Here is a 17936-nt window from a genome sequence, read left to right as displayed (position 1 = left end):
ACTGGCCCAAGAAGTGTCTTGGAAAGATTCACAGAGGATGTAACATTTTAGGTGGACTTTAAAAGATGAATAAAAGTTCACTAGAGAGAAACAGGAAAAGCAAACTCAGAGAAACAGGAAAGCATGTACCAGGTGTGAGAAACAGTAGGTAAATCCTGTGTGGTTTGGAACTTCAGGAGAGTGAGGGAAAGTGGGGAAAGAGAGAATGCTAGAAAAGTAAGCAGTGGTCATATTTCTGAAGAGCCTTGAGGTGTCTTTATTCTGTAGGCAGTGGAAAGTGACAAAAGGGGACTGACAATTCAGATGTGTCCACCGTAATGGACAGGGCAAAAATGAAGAGAGCATGAAATAAGATATTGGCAGTGGGGGTGCAAGGAAGACAAGGATCTGAGAGACATGTCAGAAAAAAAAAAAGATGGGTATCAACTGCATGAGAAGTATAATCAAGAGAAAAAGAGTCCCAATTCCTAGCTTGTCTATACCTGTTTTTAAGACTTGTTGCCAGAGGAAAATTGGAACTCTGTGATCTGTGAGTGGTGATAGCAAGATGTTCTGGGAACACTGAGAATTTAACTCTTAATGAATGACCATCAGATAGAGTCAAAGATGGATTCCAGGCCTCTCTGAGAAAGACTCGCCTGAAGCCGATCAATTTTATTAACAATTCTTTAGGAAGAATGTCTTAATCCAGGAGAAACATCTTTGCTAGAAAATTTGAAAATCTGAAAATTAGAGTTCTAGTATCTCCCTCCGCTGGGCGCAGAGACACCAAATTGGGGGAATAAGAGTAATGCGGTTCTTAGGAGGTGTTAATTATTATAGGAGAAGAATTTGTCAGCAGGCTTCTTCATTTACTGTGGCTGGGATAAAACGTTCCTCAAGATTCTCTATCTCCCTGTGCTCTGCAACCATCTATGTACCATGTCTGCTTGACATGGACCTTATCCTAGGGAAGGATGTACCCTGGATAGGGGTCACAGACATTACTGCTATCAAAGTAAAGACATATCCCACTGTAAATTAGGCAACTGAAACTCTGAGATTTGTTACTATCAGTCTTCCTGCATCATTGTTGTGAGGGGCAAATGAGATACTCTAGTATCTAGCCTACAGAATAACAATAAACTCATTTTCAATCACTTGAAGGAAGTAAGAAAATGATAACTGTAGCAATTCAAGTGAGAAAGGAAAACAGAGACCTCTTAAATTGTGGAGACTGAGGCTTTCAGAAATCTGAAGTAGTTACATTATTTTATCTAACAAGTATATTTTTAGTTTCATCATTTTAGAGAGAAATATAAACTTCTTAGGTGTCTAGGGCACGCTTTTTTTTTTTTTTTTTTCAATTAGATTTTGATGAATAAACTTTCCTAGCATCTAGAACTCATTAACATTTTAAAGGGTATTCTTATCCTCCTTGCCTTAAGCCCTAAAAAGAACTGAAGACAAGTTAGGGCAGTTTCAAATAAAACAAGGAAGGGCAGAGACTGAATGTTACAACTGCAAAATATAATTTTCTGGTAGGAAAAAAATTGACAATTCAATGTCTGGCACATAGTGCTTGCTAAATGTTTGTTGAATGAATGAGCAATGAACAAATGAATAAACTGATGAATGAATGATGTGAAATAAAATAAATGAATGGGTCTATTTAGGATAGTCACTCTGTCTACTTGTTGTTTCCTGTCTGGTTGGTTATTTGCTAGACGACAATTCACAAATACTGTTTGTCAAAGTACCAAAATTTGTATTGTTAAGGAATTTGGGAAAATTTGTAGTCATTCAAAACTATTCATCAAGTACCAGTTTTGCTGCATTTAAAATATAGTTAAGAATCCATGCCTGCTTTATCTAAAGGTATTGGGTCAACTGGACAGCAATTATACAATTGGTTGGCAATTATACAGTAGAATAAAGTGTTGGTGTTGGTGTCTTGCCCTCCAAAAAATTACTGTTAGAGGAGACCAGACTGTAACTCAATTATATACCACACGCGATTGGTTTTGATATGTTAAAGGATCTTTTTCTGGGGAGGCTAGAGTTTCACATTTATTCAAATGCAAACAGGTTTTCCAGCTGAAGACAACAGTTTGAATAAAAACACAGAGATGGGAATTCACAAGGCTAGAAAGGAGGGGCTTTGAGCAACAGGATAAAAAAGACTCGGCAAGAAACCGACAATTTTACCATTACTGGAAAGTGCGAAAGCGGACGAATGCAAAATCCAGAACTCAGTAAGGGAGAAAGTTTGGAATGTGCCACAGGGATATTGCCACACACTTATTGCAATTCATTAGCCACGAATATAAATAGAATTACGGTTTTCGAAATAAGTGGCCAATATTACACTGCGGATGACACCGTTGCTTTCTTCTGTGTCACTGACTTTTAAAGAGCCAAAGAGGAAAGAAACTCGAAAACTAGATACAGATAGAAAGCAGAAACAACCGAAAAATATAAACATAACGCACAATCAACCACTTGGGGGCGCGGGACTAAATCACTCTACTTTCCTTTATGAAGGCCGGAAGACCAGAGAAAGGCCGGCTCGTTGGTCTAGGGGTATGATTCTCGCTTAGGGTGCGAGAGGTCCCGGGTTCAAATCCCGGACGAGCCCTCTTTTGCTTTGGAAACCCCGAATAAATGCAAGCCAGAGTAAAACGCGAAATTGACACTTTTTGCATTTGCACAGTTTACATTCAAATACGATTAAAAGCTGTAATGTGAAAATGTAAAAATTCGTGAACAATGTAGTTCTGTGAAAACCTCGTCCCCACTCCCGCCAATTCCCGGATGGAGCGGGTCCTGGGTTGCCTGTACCTTAGTGTGTTTTAGACACTCCCACTCACGTCAGTGCGCGTGCAGGGCCACAGCGGGGCTGGGGGCGTCCGCCGCTGGAGGAAGGCGCCCTCTCCCTCGGAAACGCTCATCCCAGACCCCGGAACCCGCTTATGCGTGGCGCCCCCTGCTCAAATTTGAAGGCGTTAGAGGGGTGCCCAGGATTCCGCACGAGCCGTCTCTTTTTCAGGCGCGTGTGTTGGTGCAAAGCAATTTTAATGCCTCGCCCTCAGACGTACGGTAACCATATATTGTATGAGTTGAGTTCGCCTGGTCTCTTGCATCGAAAAAGTAAAGGGGATCAACGTTCGAGCTCAGGGAACCAGAAGAGTTTCATTTAAGTCTCTTACGGAGCTATGTGAAAAAAAAAAAAAAAAAAAAAAAAAAAAGTTTATTTTTTGATTTGGGGGATGGAGAGTAAAAGCTCGGTCTCGTCCGGGATTTGAACCCGGGACCTCTCGCACCCTAAACCAGAATCATACCCCTAGACCAACGAGCCGCTCCTGGCAATGCTGTTCCGGGCATTTCTCTTCAGCCTCGCTTCTCTCCTCACTTCTGACGACCCCGACCGGCGACCCTTCGTTTACTGCGTGATCCGCTCCCTCTCCGAGTCTCGAGGCCGGAGCCGCCCGCCACGCGGAGGAGCAGCAGCGGGGCACGCGCGTTTGCCGAGCAGGGCCGCTCAGATCACCCCAGAGCCCGGGCTCCGCGCTCGCACTCGCTCCCGGAAGCCGCCTTCCCGACCCAGGAGCACCCAGCGATTCCATGCGCGGGGGCGCCCGGAGCCCGGAGCTGCGAGCTCTGCCACCCCCGGCCCGGAGCAGCATCAGAGCACTCGGACGTGCGCCGGCTGGCCCGACCCCGGGCCCCGGGCCCCGCGGACGCTGCCGGCAGGGTGCGTGGGTCGATGAATGACTGCAGGGAGAGCAGGCGAGGTAAGGAAGACACGTGTCCTGGAGGGAGGCCACTCCTCCTCCTACTGCGCCGAGGTCGGAGCGCGGGGTGTTGCTTCTAAGCACTCTGGCAGTCTGGGGGTGGACACAGGGTGGGTGAGGGTGGGGACGGGCTTCTCACCAGGGCAAGTCCCGAGCGATCTGTGCTTTGCCTTCCACGTTGATATTGTTCCTTGGCTGGGGCTCACTGTCCCCTGCCCAGCCGTATGCCACTCCTATGGGCTTCATTCATTGCTTCAACTTGCCATGGTACCGTGAAAGATGAGGCAAGCACACCCTCTCAAGGGTTTTGGGGTTCGTTGTTCTAATTTCCCAAGCCTGCTTTCCCATCCCTCCAGTTTGTAATGGCTTCATAGTATTCCATCAACACAGTGGAGCATAATTTTCTTAATTATTTTTCCACCGTATGAAAAGTGGTGTCCAACGTTTCATCGATATAAATGTTGTTGGATTGACCCATTTGCGTACACACCTATTCCATGTTTTGGATTATTTCCTTGGGACATGCTCCTGGAATTGGCATGGTCAAAGGGGTTGAACGCCTCTGTGCTTTGACCAGTTTTATGGCTCCTGATGCAATTCCATACCAAGGAGCTTAGCTCGGCGGGCTGGCAAGTAAGACGGAAACGTGTGGAACAAGAGGGCCAGTGGGTCGTGGAGAACTTCGAAACCCATAGTTCCATCTTTTAATTCCACTTACGGGTTTTTGTGGCATCAAAGCTTTTGAGAGTGCTGATAATGTTAAGAGTATTATTAAAGATAAAGAATTTTGATTTGGGGTCAGATGAATGAGAGGGAGTAGATGACATGAGAAAGAGTAGGTCCATTAGTGGATGATTAGAGTAACTATGGGATGATGTTATTGAAACTGTGAATGGGCTTTTCACTCACTTGTAGTGGGGAATTAGTGACTTTTATAATTAATGTTTGCTTACCACTAAATTCTGGCCCAATTTAGCCTTGTTACTGGACCAGATATGCCAGGTCCTTGGGACTCAGAGTCATAAAAATGAACGCTGAACCTAGCAATAAACCTAGCGAGGGTTTACTGAGAGAGAGCTCGTGTGCAAGGGAGCCCACATGAAAGAGTGTTGCTCCCCGGCATTTAGTGTTTAGTGTGAGGATTTTTTTTTTTTAACCTGTTTGTTTGTTTGTTTGTAAAGGCAAAAGAGCTGGGTAAGGAGCTTGGGAAGCAGGGTGAGGTCTCCGGTCTGATGACTGGGGTCTTCATCAGTTGGTCACAAGGCCTTCTATTTTACAGCCTCAGCAGGTGAGGGCTGCTGGTTCTCCTCCTCTGCCAGGGCCTCACTGTTCCCTCGAGGCCTGTACAAGAATGCTCACACAAGGGGGTTAAGCAGCTTTGCATAATGACATGTTTGTGGGAAGGGGATGTTCTGGTGGCGTGTTTAGGGCTTATCTTTAACCCCTGTCCTCCCTGGTGTTTCCTGCAACAGGATGTGGTCTGTTGCCCCTGGGATCTCTGCTGCATTTCCAACACATAGACTACAGCTGAGTTCTTGGTGCAGACAACAAAATGGAGTCTCTCCTGTCAGCCCTGTCCTTACTCCTGCCTCAGGCTTAAGTGGTGCAGACTTGTCTCTGACTTGGAATGGTCAGTCCTTGGAAGTGAGAATACACTTTTTATGAGGGTCCATCACTCAAAAGGAACCTTACTGCTAACTTGACTCACAGGGCTGGCCTCATGACCACAGGCTGAACCTTGCCTGCTGCTTTTGGGGACTATGCACTAATTGATTCGAAGGCTTGTCTTGGTAGGTTTGGTTCACCCATTACAAGCCTTGTCCTGATTTCAGCAAAAACTTGGATCTGATTGAAAATTTCTTTCTTTTTCCAGATTCCAGTCCGATATTCTGTAATAGCTTCAGCATTTTTTACTAAACACGTTTCTATCTGGTTTTCCTCAATGATCCTGTTTCTGAGGTTTATCTCATGCCTCCCTCTGATTTTTGCAATCTTTTCATTGAGTCACCACTAATGAATTCTTGCAGCTGCCTCAGCCCTTTCATTTTTTATTCAGAAGTGTTCATTTGTTTTAACTTTTGAGAGTGCCTGAGGTCAGTGGGGTGATAGGAATCTTAGAGAGCTAGATTGTGAAAACACTGGAAGCACCTTTGCTCCCACCAAGGAATCTTATTACCCCTCTGTTTTATGCAGACCTAGTCCTGCTCCAGATGTTATTGGGTTAATAGAAGAGGACAAAAGTGTATAGTTTTCATAATCAAACTTGTGACTGTTTATGAAGACATGCTTATGAGAGTATGTTACAAAAAAGGATACAAAATTAGATACAGTAAAATCCCTATTTTGTAACAACCAAGAATTAAAACAAAACAAAACATATGTAATACACTAGAAAACCAGAAGGAAATCCATAAAATATTAACACTAGTTATCGCTGGGTAATGGAATTATGAATAGTTTTTTATTTACTTCTTAAAATTTTTTCTTTTCTTCCAAAAGTTTTCTAAAATAAAGATGCATTGCTTTTAGAATGAGAAAAAATAAGAATAATTAACATTTTTAAACCACAAAGAAACAGGGCTCTTAAAACTGTGTATTTCCTTGTGTTTGGTAGAATGAATAGAGACATAGAACTAGGGGCAATGCAAAGCAAGCCCTTTGGTGCTTTCCCATCCCATCTTCCTCTAGAGGTCGTCCATAAGGCTGTTTCTGTCACTTCTGAGCAGCCAGGTGCAGCCATGATGGGGAAGTGCCTGGTACCATCCAGCACCTGGTGGCTTCCTTAGATAGTCAAACAGTAGTGACTAATGCTGGAGATCCTATTGCTTGAAGAAGCCATTATTTTCTTAGAGGGGAATGAGTATCTGCCTCTTAGTAATACACATCCTTTGACCAACCATATAATCATTCTAGAATCTTGTTTCGGGATTGCTGGTAAAAGTGAAGTTCGGTTCACTCATTCTTAGTAGGTTTGCCCAAGTTCAAGTAATTCTCTCAAATTTCTGTGTAAAACTACATCATGAAGAGCCAGAGTCATTACTTCCAGGAGTACTCAGGTGGGAATCTTAGCCTGTCTTCTGCATCCTGTTTCCCTCATAGCATATCCCTGGCTGTGCCAGGACCTGGGTATTCCAGCTCCCATGGAGAAGCCCCACAACTTTCCTACATTAGGAGGAAGAATAAGACATCTATTGACTCTTGTTTTACCCTTTTGGCCTCTTTTTGCTGTGAGGCATATAATACATTCATTATCTCCTCATCCAAGGAGGAGGAGTCTCAAAGAACCACAGTTTCTTGCCCCATTCGACTGCATTGGGTTTCTCTGGAATTCCCACAGCTCTCCTGGGATTTAAGGGCAAAACTGGAATAATGGTCCCTTCTCAGCATTTATAGTCACTCTGCTCAGGACCATCACTGGTCTCACTATGAGCCTGGGTTACCCTAAGCAAGATTGGGAAGTCAAGAAAGTGTCTCCTGCCCCGAGGTTTTTGTGCACTTTGCTCTTCTTTTATAACCTCCTCTGGAAAGGGTCTCAGTAACCAACCCACATCAAGGTGTGAGGGGCAGAGAAGGCTTAAAGTATTATCTCTCTCAGGAGTATTTGCACTTAGACTGGGAAAGAAGACTGATGCTAACAGAATCTGTTGCTAATTAGGACATTTCAGGCACCTAGTATCAAATAAAGGCGGTGTTGGACAGCAATGACTGTTACAAATGCTTAATCCAGCCTGGCCAGTTAGCTCACCTGAAAGAAACAAGGTCTTCCTGGCCTGGTAGTGACTTTGTGCTACCTAAGACACAGGTGGATTTCTTTAATCCCACAGTTAGAAATCCCAGTATCAACCATGCAAGTACAATGCCTAATCATGGTCGCTTCAGGAAAGGAGAGCTATGAGAAGCCAGGCTGCAGCATTAACAGAGAATATCCCTGCAACCTCATGAGCCCGTACCAAGAGCCCCCCTCATTATTAACAACCGTGCGAATGTGGCCTCCGCTTTTTTGCAAAATAGACCAAATAATGTGACTAACAGAGGACCAGGGGGGATAGAAAGGTATTTTGACACCATCAAGCATGCTCCTGTCACATTCTTGTCATTTTTTTATTGCTCCTTTCTCATCTGCTGCTATAATTTTTAGACCCTCTGTTACCATCAGTAGGCTCGGCTGCCCTCTTGTTCTAAACAAATGACCCGAAAGTCCAAAAGTTTGTGCAAGGACTGGAAGCTTTATTCAGTTAACCAGCATCTGGGGGATGACCAGGCTAAAACCATCCTGCCTTCTGATGACTGTTTTGGGGCTTATAAAGGGGAAGAGGCGGGAAGGTGAGGTAAGGGTTTTGTCCTGCAGGCAAAGGGGGAGGCTGGTCATGGGATCAGCAGAGGGTCTGAGTCAGATGCCAGAGTCTCATGATGGACTGGGTGCTTTGGCGTCATGGAGTCTGCAGTTGGTGGACTGGTCAGCTTCAANTCCTGCAGGCAAAGGGGGAGGCTGGTCATGGGATCAGCAGAGGGTCTGAGTCAGATGCCAGAGTCCCATGATGGACTGGGTGCTTTGGCGTCATGGAGTCTGCAGTTGGTGGACTGGTCAGCTTCAAACCCTTGATGTTATCTCAGGTTGGAGTCCTTATCTCCTAGGGAGAGCTCAAAGACAATAACCTCACTCATGCATCACTGGAACATAAAAATACCTGACTCTTACCTCTAAGTAATGTGGGTGCAATTTTCCTTTAAGCAAGAAGGTGGGTTAATAATCAGCTAGGGTGCTTTGCCTTTCTCTTGAAATTCCTTTGTTTGCCCTTGATTAGGAAAGGTAAGAAAACTTAATTTCAATTCTTAATTTTAGGTGCGCAACATCTAAACTGAATCAAAATAAGAGGGAGTAATGGGCGATAAACAAAAGTAAACTTTTGAGAAGGATCCTTTTGGGGCATGATTTCATCTCTGGGCAGTTCAGCCTTATGGTCAGTCTCTCAGTTCCTCAAGGAATTGATGATTATCATTTCTTAAGTTAATGGCTAACTGAAATTTTCTGCTTGGTCTTAGTTACCCCAAAGATAGCAGTTCTGTGGCTAAGGTCCCTTTACCCTCCAGAAGAAAAATACAGTTTTATTTTCATATCTATATCCCACACTTTCTGTTCCATGCCTTTCTTAAGTAAGTGAAAGTGGCCTTTTTCATCACACACTCAAAATCATGCACATATTTCAAAAAACACTTGCGTGGAATAAATACCCCAGAGACATATATAAATGATACTATGTATTGTTTAGGGGGTAGACTTTTCTGTAGATAGATAGATAGATAAATAGACAGAATATAGATCTCAAAATAACTAGCACACACATATTTCCCAAATTTTGCTAAAATCCAGAGTTTATGATAGCAATGACAGTATCAATCTTGACCAGTTTACAAGTTTGTTACAAGTTATAAACTATTTAAAAACAGTTTTGAAGAAATATATATCCCAAATATTAACACTAACTTGGAACTAGAAAAGCTGCAAATGACGTAAGAAAATTGAGGTACTAGTGGTGACATAAGGCTTTTTTGTCGGGGAGACTGGTTTCTGAACTCAGGGTAGGGTGCTCTAACAGACCTCCAGAAAAACAATTGCTCCAACTATCAGATCAGAACATTGAGACATTGAAAAACTCAAATCAGAATAAGGACCAACCCAAAGATTAAACATTGATTTGGTTTAACATCTTTAAACAGGAGTGTGTGAAGAGGTGAGAGGGTATCAGTCAAGGAATGGGTAGCCAGGCCCCTGTCCCTTGCAAACCTCCTACACTCTCCAAACAGAATATTAAACCAAGAGCTACCCAGCAAGAACAGACCAAAGACCCCAACTCACTCCTCCTAAGTCAGGAAGGAGAACTTGGCTTAGATACAAGAAAGGCTTCCCAGGAAAGCTAGGAAGGATGTTTTCACTATGTAGCCTGCACATCATGGCACTCAAGGCACCTCCCAGGAAACATCTAATCCATGCTCAGGATAACCTTCTGGAAGTGCACAACTCATCCTTGTTCAGGTATCACTGCTGTGCTTTCAGGATGAGGAAATGCAGCAGGAGCATGAAACCTCTTGACTTCTGCCTCTCCATGGGAGTTCTCCACAGTCTCCTCCAGGGTGGTACCAAGGAGTGACCTGAGCCAGTGACATCCCATGGTGGTCATCAACTAGAAAACTATGCGACAGGAAAAAAAAGCTCCTATTGGTGCACACGTATTTTTTACTGTTTCAATAATGATCTCTTCTAGTCCAGTGTTTTAAAAATAGGTTGGCCAATTCAAATTTGGACCAAGCTGAAAGGTTCTCTCCAGGGTCTTGATACAACTTAAGGTCTTCTGTAACTTATAGGATTTATATTTTCAAAACTACTATTTTCTTTTGTTTCTGGCCACCTAAAGTTAGTTTTTACTTACATTTGAGAACCATAAAAACTTTAGAACAGTAAAAAGGCTGTAACTTTACACAAGCAAAATCTGGTAAGCTAAATCAGAGCTCAGTTCAGAGGTCAGCTGCAGGGATGGGTGAGTGTGGACAGTGTCCAGGATCCCTGGGGAGCTGCCACCATAATAAATTGTTTTAAGTAAGTTTGTTTCTTTTCTTTTCTTTTCTTTTTTTAAAGCCAAATCCATCAAATGACAGAAACTCAAGTTGACAAAAGTCTCCTGCTCTCAGATCCAGTCACCATCTGTGAGGGAGCATTCAGTGTGGAGGCCAGGAGATAATACACCTTGTGTCTTCAGGGTGACTCCAGACACTTGGAGTTTCATCTGCTGCTGCTACTATTTTTGCTGCTAATTCCAGAGAGATGTCGTCAGTGACTTCATCACTAGGGCACAATGAGTTCTTCACATTTTAGTGTCCTGGACCAGAGTATCATCCTGTGAACAGGAGGAAAGAATAAATTAGGAAAAGGGTGGGGAAATCCTGACAGCATATCTCCTTGAGGATGCTAGATCAGGCAATAATAGTAATAGCATGAGTGACAGTAATAACGACAGTAATAAAAATGCTGTGTGTCTGTCATAGTTTTTCACATGCACCAACTCATTTAATCCTCACAGAAGCAATATGAGTTGGTGCTTCTATTAAGTCTGTATTATAGGTGAGGCAATTAAGGCACAGACAGGTTCGGTGATTTTCCCTTAGGGCACACAGCTAGTAAGTGGTGGAGTCAGGATTTGAACCCAGGAATATGAGTTGGTGCTTCTATTAAGTCTGTATTATAGGTGAGGCAATTAAGGCACAGACAGATTCGGTGATTTTCCCTTAGGGCACACAGCTAGTAAGTGGTGGAGTCAGGATTTGAACCCAGGGACCAGAGCTTGAGTCCTCAACTACTAGGTAATACTACCTGTCCCTTGATACCTGGCTTTCCAGGTCCCCCCATCTTAGCCTCTTACCTACTCACTCATTCCTATTTAATTTCATCTTCCCAAAACACTGCTCAAGATTCTTTGGCAGCATAGAAAATGAAAAAAGAACAGAAAGAGTTGAAAATAAAAGGCTGATCCTTTTGTAAAAGGACAGCAAAGTAGCTATTCAATGTTCATTCAAGAGGTATTACTTTTAGCTGGTTCTGTGCTAGGAGCTGTGCGGGGACTCAGGCCATATCTCCACCAGTTCTCTGGCTGAGAAATGAAGATATTTATGAATGTAGCCACGGTACGAAATGGTATGTGATGTGGGCCATCCTAATGGACTATGCTAAGTGTGAGGGGAGTGCAAGGACCTGGGGGCATTTGTTCTCAGGACATTCAGGGAAGGCCTGTGGAGGAGAGGACAGAGTGGCAGGAGAGGATTCCCAGGCAGCAGCGAGAGCCGGGGCCACGCAGGCCAAGCAATTTCAGTTGGTAGCACAGGTGCAGTGCCTGGTGTGGAATGTGGGTGGTGTGGGGGCAGGTGGAAGTCCTTGGCCCCATCATGGGGTAGCAGAGGGGACAGTAAAGGTTAGGGACAGTGGCAAAGCCCAGCACGTGAGGAATGCGAACTTGATTTCCAATGGACAGTATCAAAGGGTTTGGGGTAGGAGAGTAGACAACCAAGATTGTATTTTTAGGAAGATGAATTTGGTGCTAATGTGTAGGATGGGTCTGGGACCAGGAATTCTGTTGGGAATGAGATACGGTTGTAGAGCTAAGAAGGAAAGGTCAGCACTGGCATCCTGGGAGTGCTGGAGAGGGAGATGGGGAAGGAGAAGGAGAAGGAGGAGAGGGATCTCAGGGAAGGACAGTTTCATGGCTAAGGGAGGGCTGAGCAGGGATAAGGGCCCAGCACTGAGGCCCAGCCGCCTGCCCAGTTAACTGGGAGGGAAAGGAAGAGAGCTGAGGAAATGGAGTGATGGAGATGGGGGCTCTCCAGAAAAGGTTGTGTCTCAACAGCTCAGGGAGAAAAGAATTTCTAATCAAATGCCTCCTACTGTGTGAAGCACAAAGAGTGGAGCAATTTGTCCTTTTAGAGAAAGCAGGAGNTCCTGGGAGTGCTGGAGAGGGAGATGGGGAAGGAGAAGGAGGAGAGGGGTCTCAGGGAAGGACAGTTTCATGGCTAAGGGAGGGCTGAGCAGGGATAAGGGCCCAGCACTGAGGCCCAGCCGCCTGCCCAGTTAACTGGGAGGGGAAGGAAGAGAGCTGAGGAAACGGAGTGATGGAGATGGGGGCTCTCCAGAAAAGGTTGTGTCTCAACAGCTCAGGGAGAAAAGAATTTCAAATCAAATGCCTCCTACTGTGTGAAGCACAAAGAGTGGAGCAATTTGTCCTTTTAGAGAAAGCAGGAGGAGGTTTTATAGGTACCCAAAGGCAGCAGATGTGTGCAAGTGCCGTGAAGGGTCAACTTGCTGTGATGTTGCCCTCACAAGTATTTTAATGTTTCAGGCTGAAAGAATGAGCCATCCTGGGAATTTCAGTCATGGGGCAGGCTGGACATACCAAGCCACAGAACTCAGGATTCTGTTTTTAAGGAAAGGTAGCTCTGGAAAGAGGGCACTGAATAAGATACAAATCTAATACTTTAAATAAATTTAACAAGGGTTTCTCAGACACTCATTAGGTGTCCATTATTGTGTGGGACACTCAGGTATGTCAAAGACAGACTTATCCAAACAAAGACATTCGAGATGCTTTGACATCACACCTGAGACTTTTGTTGTACTAACAGTAAGTGCTGAGAAGGGGTTCGGCAGAATCTGTCTTGTTATTTGTTTATGCCTCTGTCCTTTTCATCTTTGGACCCGCAGAATCTTGATAGTGGTAGGGATAACCCGTGCTTGTTAAATGTTGATTGAATGAATGCAACTATAATTACTTTATCTACTCAATCTATTTCTATGAATCAAGGAACAATATGGGGATTAGATTCGGGGTTTGGAAAACGATGTACTGGTGGATGCTGCCTCTACTAGATCCAGGGAAGACCTGGGACAGGCATGGGTGCCTGGGGAAGCCCATGATCCAATGGACCTATCCCATAATTGTTCTCACTGGTGATTCCCTTGCACTAGTGTCTGAGGATGTACTGGTGGATGCTGCCTCTACTAGATCCAGGGAAGACCTGGGACAGGCATGGGTGCCTGGGGAAGCCCGTGATCCAATGGACCTATCCCATAATTGTTCTCACTGGTGATTCCCTTGCACTAGTGTCTGAGGCATTTTGATTCTAACCTTGACTCATTCTGATCTGAGAGGGACAAAAGAAGATTGGAGGCAATGCCCCTTCCAGATTAAATAAATTATGCAAACATGCAGAGGTACTGTGTAGGCAGTTCATTCTGATAACTACAGCAGGTACCCAATATGTCAACACTGATTGAACTCTGTGACCTTGGACAACTCCTGGCCCCTCTTGGAACCTCAGTTTCTTCCTCTCTTAAACCAGGGGATTTGGCTAAAGGAGTCAAAGTTTTGTATCTCGGCAATGGATAAGGAGAGGAAAAGCATGGAAAGATGGTGAGTGGAGCTACTCTCTCTCCGCCTGAGCTGGCTGTTTGGGAGGACAGTGCTCCTGAGGGTGCTGGACATTCTCTGCCCCTTGCCAGGGATCTGTCAGAAATATGGAAGTAGTAAGGCTTGAAAGATTACTAGTGAGCCTCTCCCAAAGCTCCTGGAGCTTCTGCAAGATGGCTTCTTCTACCTGAGACCTTCCTGAAGCAACCCCCTTCCCTGCTAGCCTTTCAACCAAGGTGATTTTTTTAACCCTTCAGGACCAGAAGATGCTGTCAGTGAGATTGGAAGGCTTCCTTCTGGAGACTTGGTGGAATCTCTGGGCTCCAATAAACTATAAATCTTAAGATTGCTCATTCTAAATCTAATCCAAAGATTGCTTATTTAGAATGGAAGGTATTAAATAAATCTGCTGCCTCTTTGCCTAACCACCCAACTGGGGGGTCTCAGTCATACCTCGTCAGTCTTTGGGACTCATTCTTTCTTCTCCCTGATCTAGTTTGAGTGAGAATAATGTGAGGGCCCCTGAAGAGCCCCCCACAAGCACATCAACCCCTCTTATACCTGTAATTCTATCATCAGGGATTTATTTCTTTGGGGTCAAGCAATTTTCTGTCTTTTAATATTCATTCATTCACTTAACAAATATTTTATGAAGAACCGAGGTTCTGTAGTAGGGGCTGGAAGTCCAGTGGGGAAAAGACTAGAGAAAGACAGTAAGAAAACAGGAGAATGTCAAATAGTGATACATTCCATGACGACAAAGTGGAACAGTGGGAGAGAGTAACTGCAGGTGGAGGTCAACACAGGCCCGAGCATGGAGGGTCACCTGAGCTGAGATCTGAATGATGAGCAGGAAGCAGCCATGTGGGGATCAGAAAGGAGAGTGTTCTGGGCAGAGGGATAGCAAGGATAGAGCTCTGAGGTGGAAATAAGCTTGGTGTATTTGAAGAACAAAAAACCTCGGCATAGCTGGAGCACAGTTAATGGGAGAACTGGGAGAGGTGAGGACACCCAGTCCTGACCCCTGGTACCTGTCAATGTGACCTTATTTGGAAATGGGGTCTTTGCAGATGTAATCAAGGATCTCAAGATGAAATCATTCTAGATTTAGGGTGGGCCTCACATCCAATGACTGATGTCCTTATAAGAGAAAGGAGGGGGAAATTTGCGACACAGGTACAGTGAAAGGCCATGTGAAGGTGGAGGCAGAGATTGGAGTGATCCATCTACAAGCCATGCAATGCCAACGAGTGCCGGCACCACCAGGAGCTCTAAGAGGCAAGGAAGGATTCCAAGGGTTGCGGGCAGCCCCCAGAACCTGGGGAAGAGGGACAGATTCTCCTTCAGAGCCTCCAGAGGGAACCAACCCTGCCAACACCTTAGTTTTGGAGTTCTGGCCTCCAGAACTGTGACAAAGTACTTTTCTCTTGTGTTAAGCCATCAAGTCTGTGGTAATTTGTTACAGCAATCCTAACACAAGAGGTGAGTAGTTTTAGCAAAGCCAGACAAACAAGCAAACAAACCCTCCGGTTTCTGTCTAGAAAATGGATTGTGCAGGCAGGGGAAAAAAAAAAAAGAAAGAAAGAAAAGGAAACCAGGTAAGAGGCTAATGCAGTAAGGAAACTGATGGTGGCTTGAGTGAATGAACGAATGAATGAATGAATGAATGACTAACAAAAAGGGAAGGCGCAAACACTTGAGGGTGACTGAGCTGATGAGATTGTCAGAGGTGGGGGTGGAGGTGGGACACCGAGTTTTTCGGAGGAACTTCTAAGTCTCTGCAGGGCTGGTTCTTCTCCTAAAGCACAGATTGGTGAGCTCAAAATGGGCTTCCTGGGAGCTGGTGGGAAGCAGACAGCCAAGGGGGAGGGTCCAGCAAGTGTGGGCCGGAGGGGAGGCAGGGGCTGAGTTACCTCCCTCCTCCATGTGTGCAGCAGGTGCACGCAAGACACCTGGGAGTGAATGGATGTCACGTAAAACTTCCTTCTCTAAAGGCCCAGCTCAAATGCGGGCCGGAGGGGAGGCAGGGGCTGAGTTACCTCCCTCCTCCATGTGTGCAGCAGGTGCACGCGAGACACCTGGGAGTGAATGGATGTCACGTAAAACTTCCTTCTCTAAAGGCCCAGCTCAAATGCCACCTTCTCCCTTAAGCATCCCCAACTTCTTGCTGCCACCCTCCACACACAAATCGTTTTTGCCTCCCTTGTGCTTTGGGCTTCCCCAGGAGTGTCCCCTGGCCACTGCCCAGTTCCACCTGTTAGTGCACCCTAAGGGGCTGCTGGTCTCACATGCTAGACTGTGAGTCTTTTTTTTTTTTTTTTTTTAAGATGACCAGTAAGGGGATTTTAACCCTTGACTTGGTGTTATCAGCACCACACTCTCCCAAGTGAGCCACGGGCCGGCCCCTAGACTGTGAGTCTTTTTTTTTTTTTTTTTTTTTTTTGTCTTTTGTCTTTTTCCGTGTCCGGCAATGGATCGCAACCCTCAGTGTTGCCCCCATACCTGACCGGGGACCAGCAACGGGATCGCAACCCTCAGTGTCGCTCCCGTACCGGGGACTGGCAACGGGATCGCAACCCTCGGTGTTGCTCCCGCGCCTCGCTCAGCCAGTGAGCGGGAACCGGTCTGTATGTGGGATCCGAACCCTCAGGCGGGAGCGCCGCCGCGCTTCCCCAGCGGCGCACTATCCAGTGCGCCACCGGGCCGGCCCAGACTGTGAGTCTTTTTTACAAAGGAACACCTCCTTGTCATCTCAGAATCCTCTACAGCAGGGAGCCCAGGACCCTGCACCCAGCAGGCCTTCAGTGGATGTTTGCAGACCTCAGTTCCTAGTTGCGCCAAGTCTCAGTCACTCCAGACACACCCAGAAGCTTGCCAGAACTCTGAGTCAGCGAGAAGCTGGAAAGAGCACAAGACACACTTCCCTTTCTTGTCCTTTTGTCCCCTCACCCTTGACAACAACCTGTCTTAATCGAGTTGGCATGAGGCGGGAGCCTGGTGTCTTTGTTTCTGCACACTGAGCTGATTTACTACGGGTGGGACTGTAAGGAACAGGGCACGGGACAAAGTCACACACTGGCCCTGGTGCTGCCCTCCCCCTGTGAACAGCCGGGCCACCTACCTCTGCCTTGGGGACCTCACTGCCAGTCTCCAGCTGGGTGTGGCTGGTCTCGGGGCTGCAGCTGGGCTCCGGAGCTGCCCCCTCCTCTTGCTTCTGCTTGCCTTTCTCCTGCTCAGGGACGTTGCCACCCTCCATCCCTCCAGGGGCACTCAGGGGGGTCTCCCGCACAGCTCCCTCCTCCGGCTTCTTTGTGTCTTGGCTCTCATCTCTGGGCCTATCCTCTTCTTTTCTCATGCTCTCCCCCTTCACCTCTGCAGACTCTCCAGCTGGTTCTTCCTCCCCGGGGCTCCTGCACCCATTCTCAGCCTCTGGGCTGCAGGTTTGTCGTGGTTCCAGGGCCCCTTCCTGGGCCGGACACCGGCCGTTCTCCTCTTCTGCGTTCCGCCCAGCCTTCTCGCATTGCTTGGCTTCCTCTGTGGCTCTGTCCTTCTCCTGCTTCTCTGTCCTGCTGGATGTCCTCCTCAGAGGGGGCTTTTCAGCAGGCCCCAGGCTTCTCTTCACACCCTCTCCCACTGCCCCCTCGCTGGATGGAGGGGACCCTGGGGTCATGCTCTTGGACTGGAACACCTCATCCCCATTCTCTTCCTTGTCACCATTCTCCTGAGATGACTCCTCGGCCCTGAAATCTCCAAGGTCCCCACAGTCTGACTGAGACCTTCGGAATCGCCTGGAGGGAGGGCGCCTTTTTATTGAGCCCCTCGTCCGCACCTGGAAGAAGGTGTTAAGGAAAATTATCCAAAATCTGTAAGGGAGGCCAAGAGGAGGACTGCATGTCCTTTCCATATGAGTCTAAAACACTGCTTAATGAGCCCACCCAAGGATCATTTAATTTCCTAGGAGAATGGACCATTGTTTGCTATTTATTACAGGTTAGAGCCCTGTGGGAGTGTGAAATTACATGGTAACCTGCAGACTTTTGTCTCCTGAAGATGCAAATGCTTTCCCTCTGGTAAAAAAGATAACTTATAATTTTATTGCCCTGTAGAACATTAACCAGTTAGCAATTTTATTCTAACTTTTTTTTTTTTTTTTTGTCTTTTGTCTTTTCCCGTGTCCGGCAACGGATTGCAACCCTCAGTGTTGCCCCCGTAC

General features: G+C 46.0%; 1 protein-coding gene and 2 non-coding genes across 3 annotated transcripts in view; 1 reads left to right on the top strand and 2 right to left on the bottom strand.

The window, feature by feature from the left end:
* The first annotated feature begins 2545 nt into the window (after positions 1-2545).
* TRNAP-AGG lies at positions 2546-2617 on the top strand. The gene has a single exon. It is a non-coding gene; the product is annotated as a tRNA-Pro (tRNA).
* Positions 2618-3265: 648 nt separating this feature from the next.
* TRNAP-AGG lies at positions 3266-3337 on the bottom strand. Its single transcript has one exon. It is a non-coding gene; the product is annotated as a tRNA-Pro (tRNA).
* Positions 3338-13277: 9940 nt separating this feature from the next.
* RCSD1 (RCSD domain containing 1) overlaps positions 13278-17936 on the bottom strand; it is a 42208-nt gene continuing 37549 nt past the window's right edge. The window contains exons 6-7 of the mRNA XM_008575578.1: positions 16845-17552; positions 13278-13331 (exon numbers count right to left, since the gene is read on the bottom strand). Coding sequence (XP_008573800.1) covers positions 13278-13331; positions 16845-17552 — 762 coding nt within the window. The remainder of the gene's footprint in view (positions 13332-16844; positions 17553-17936) is intronic.

This window comes from Galeopterus variegatus, unplaced genomic scaffold, assembly GCF_000696425.1.
Source record: "Galeopterus variegatus unplaced genomic scaffold, G_variegatus-3.0.2 Scaffold1209, whole genome shotgun sequence".
Taxonomy (NCBI): Eukaryota; Metazoa; Chordata; class Mammalia; order Dermoptera; family Cynocephalidae; genus Galeopterus; species Galeopterus variegatus.
The sequence above is the reverse complement of the archived record's forward strand: the minus strand, read 5'-3'. Positions and strand labels throughout refer to the sequence as shown.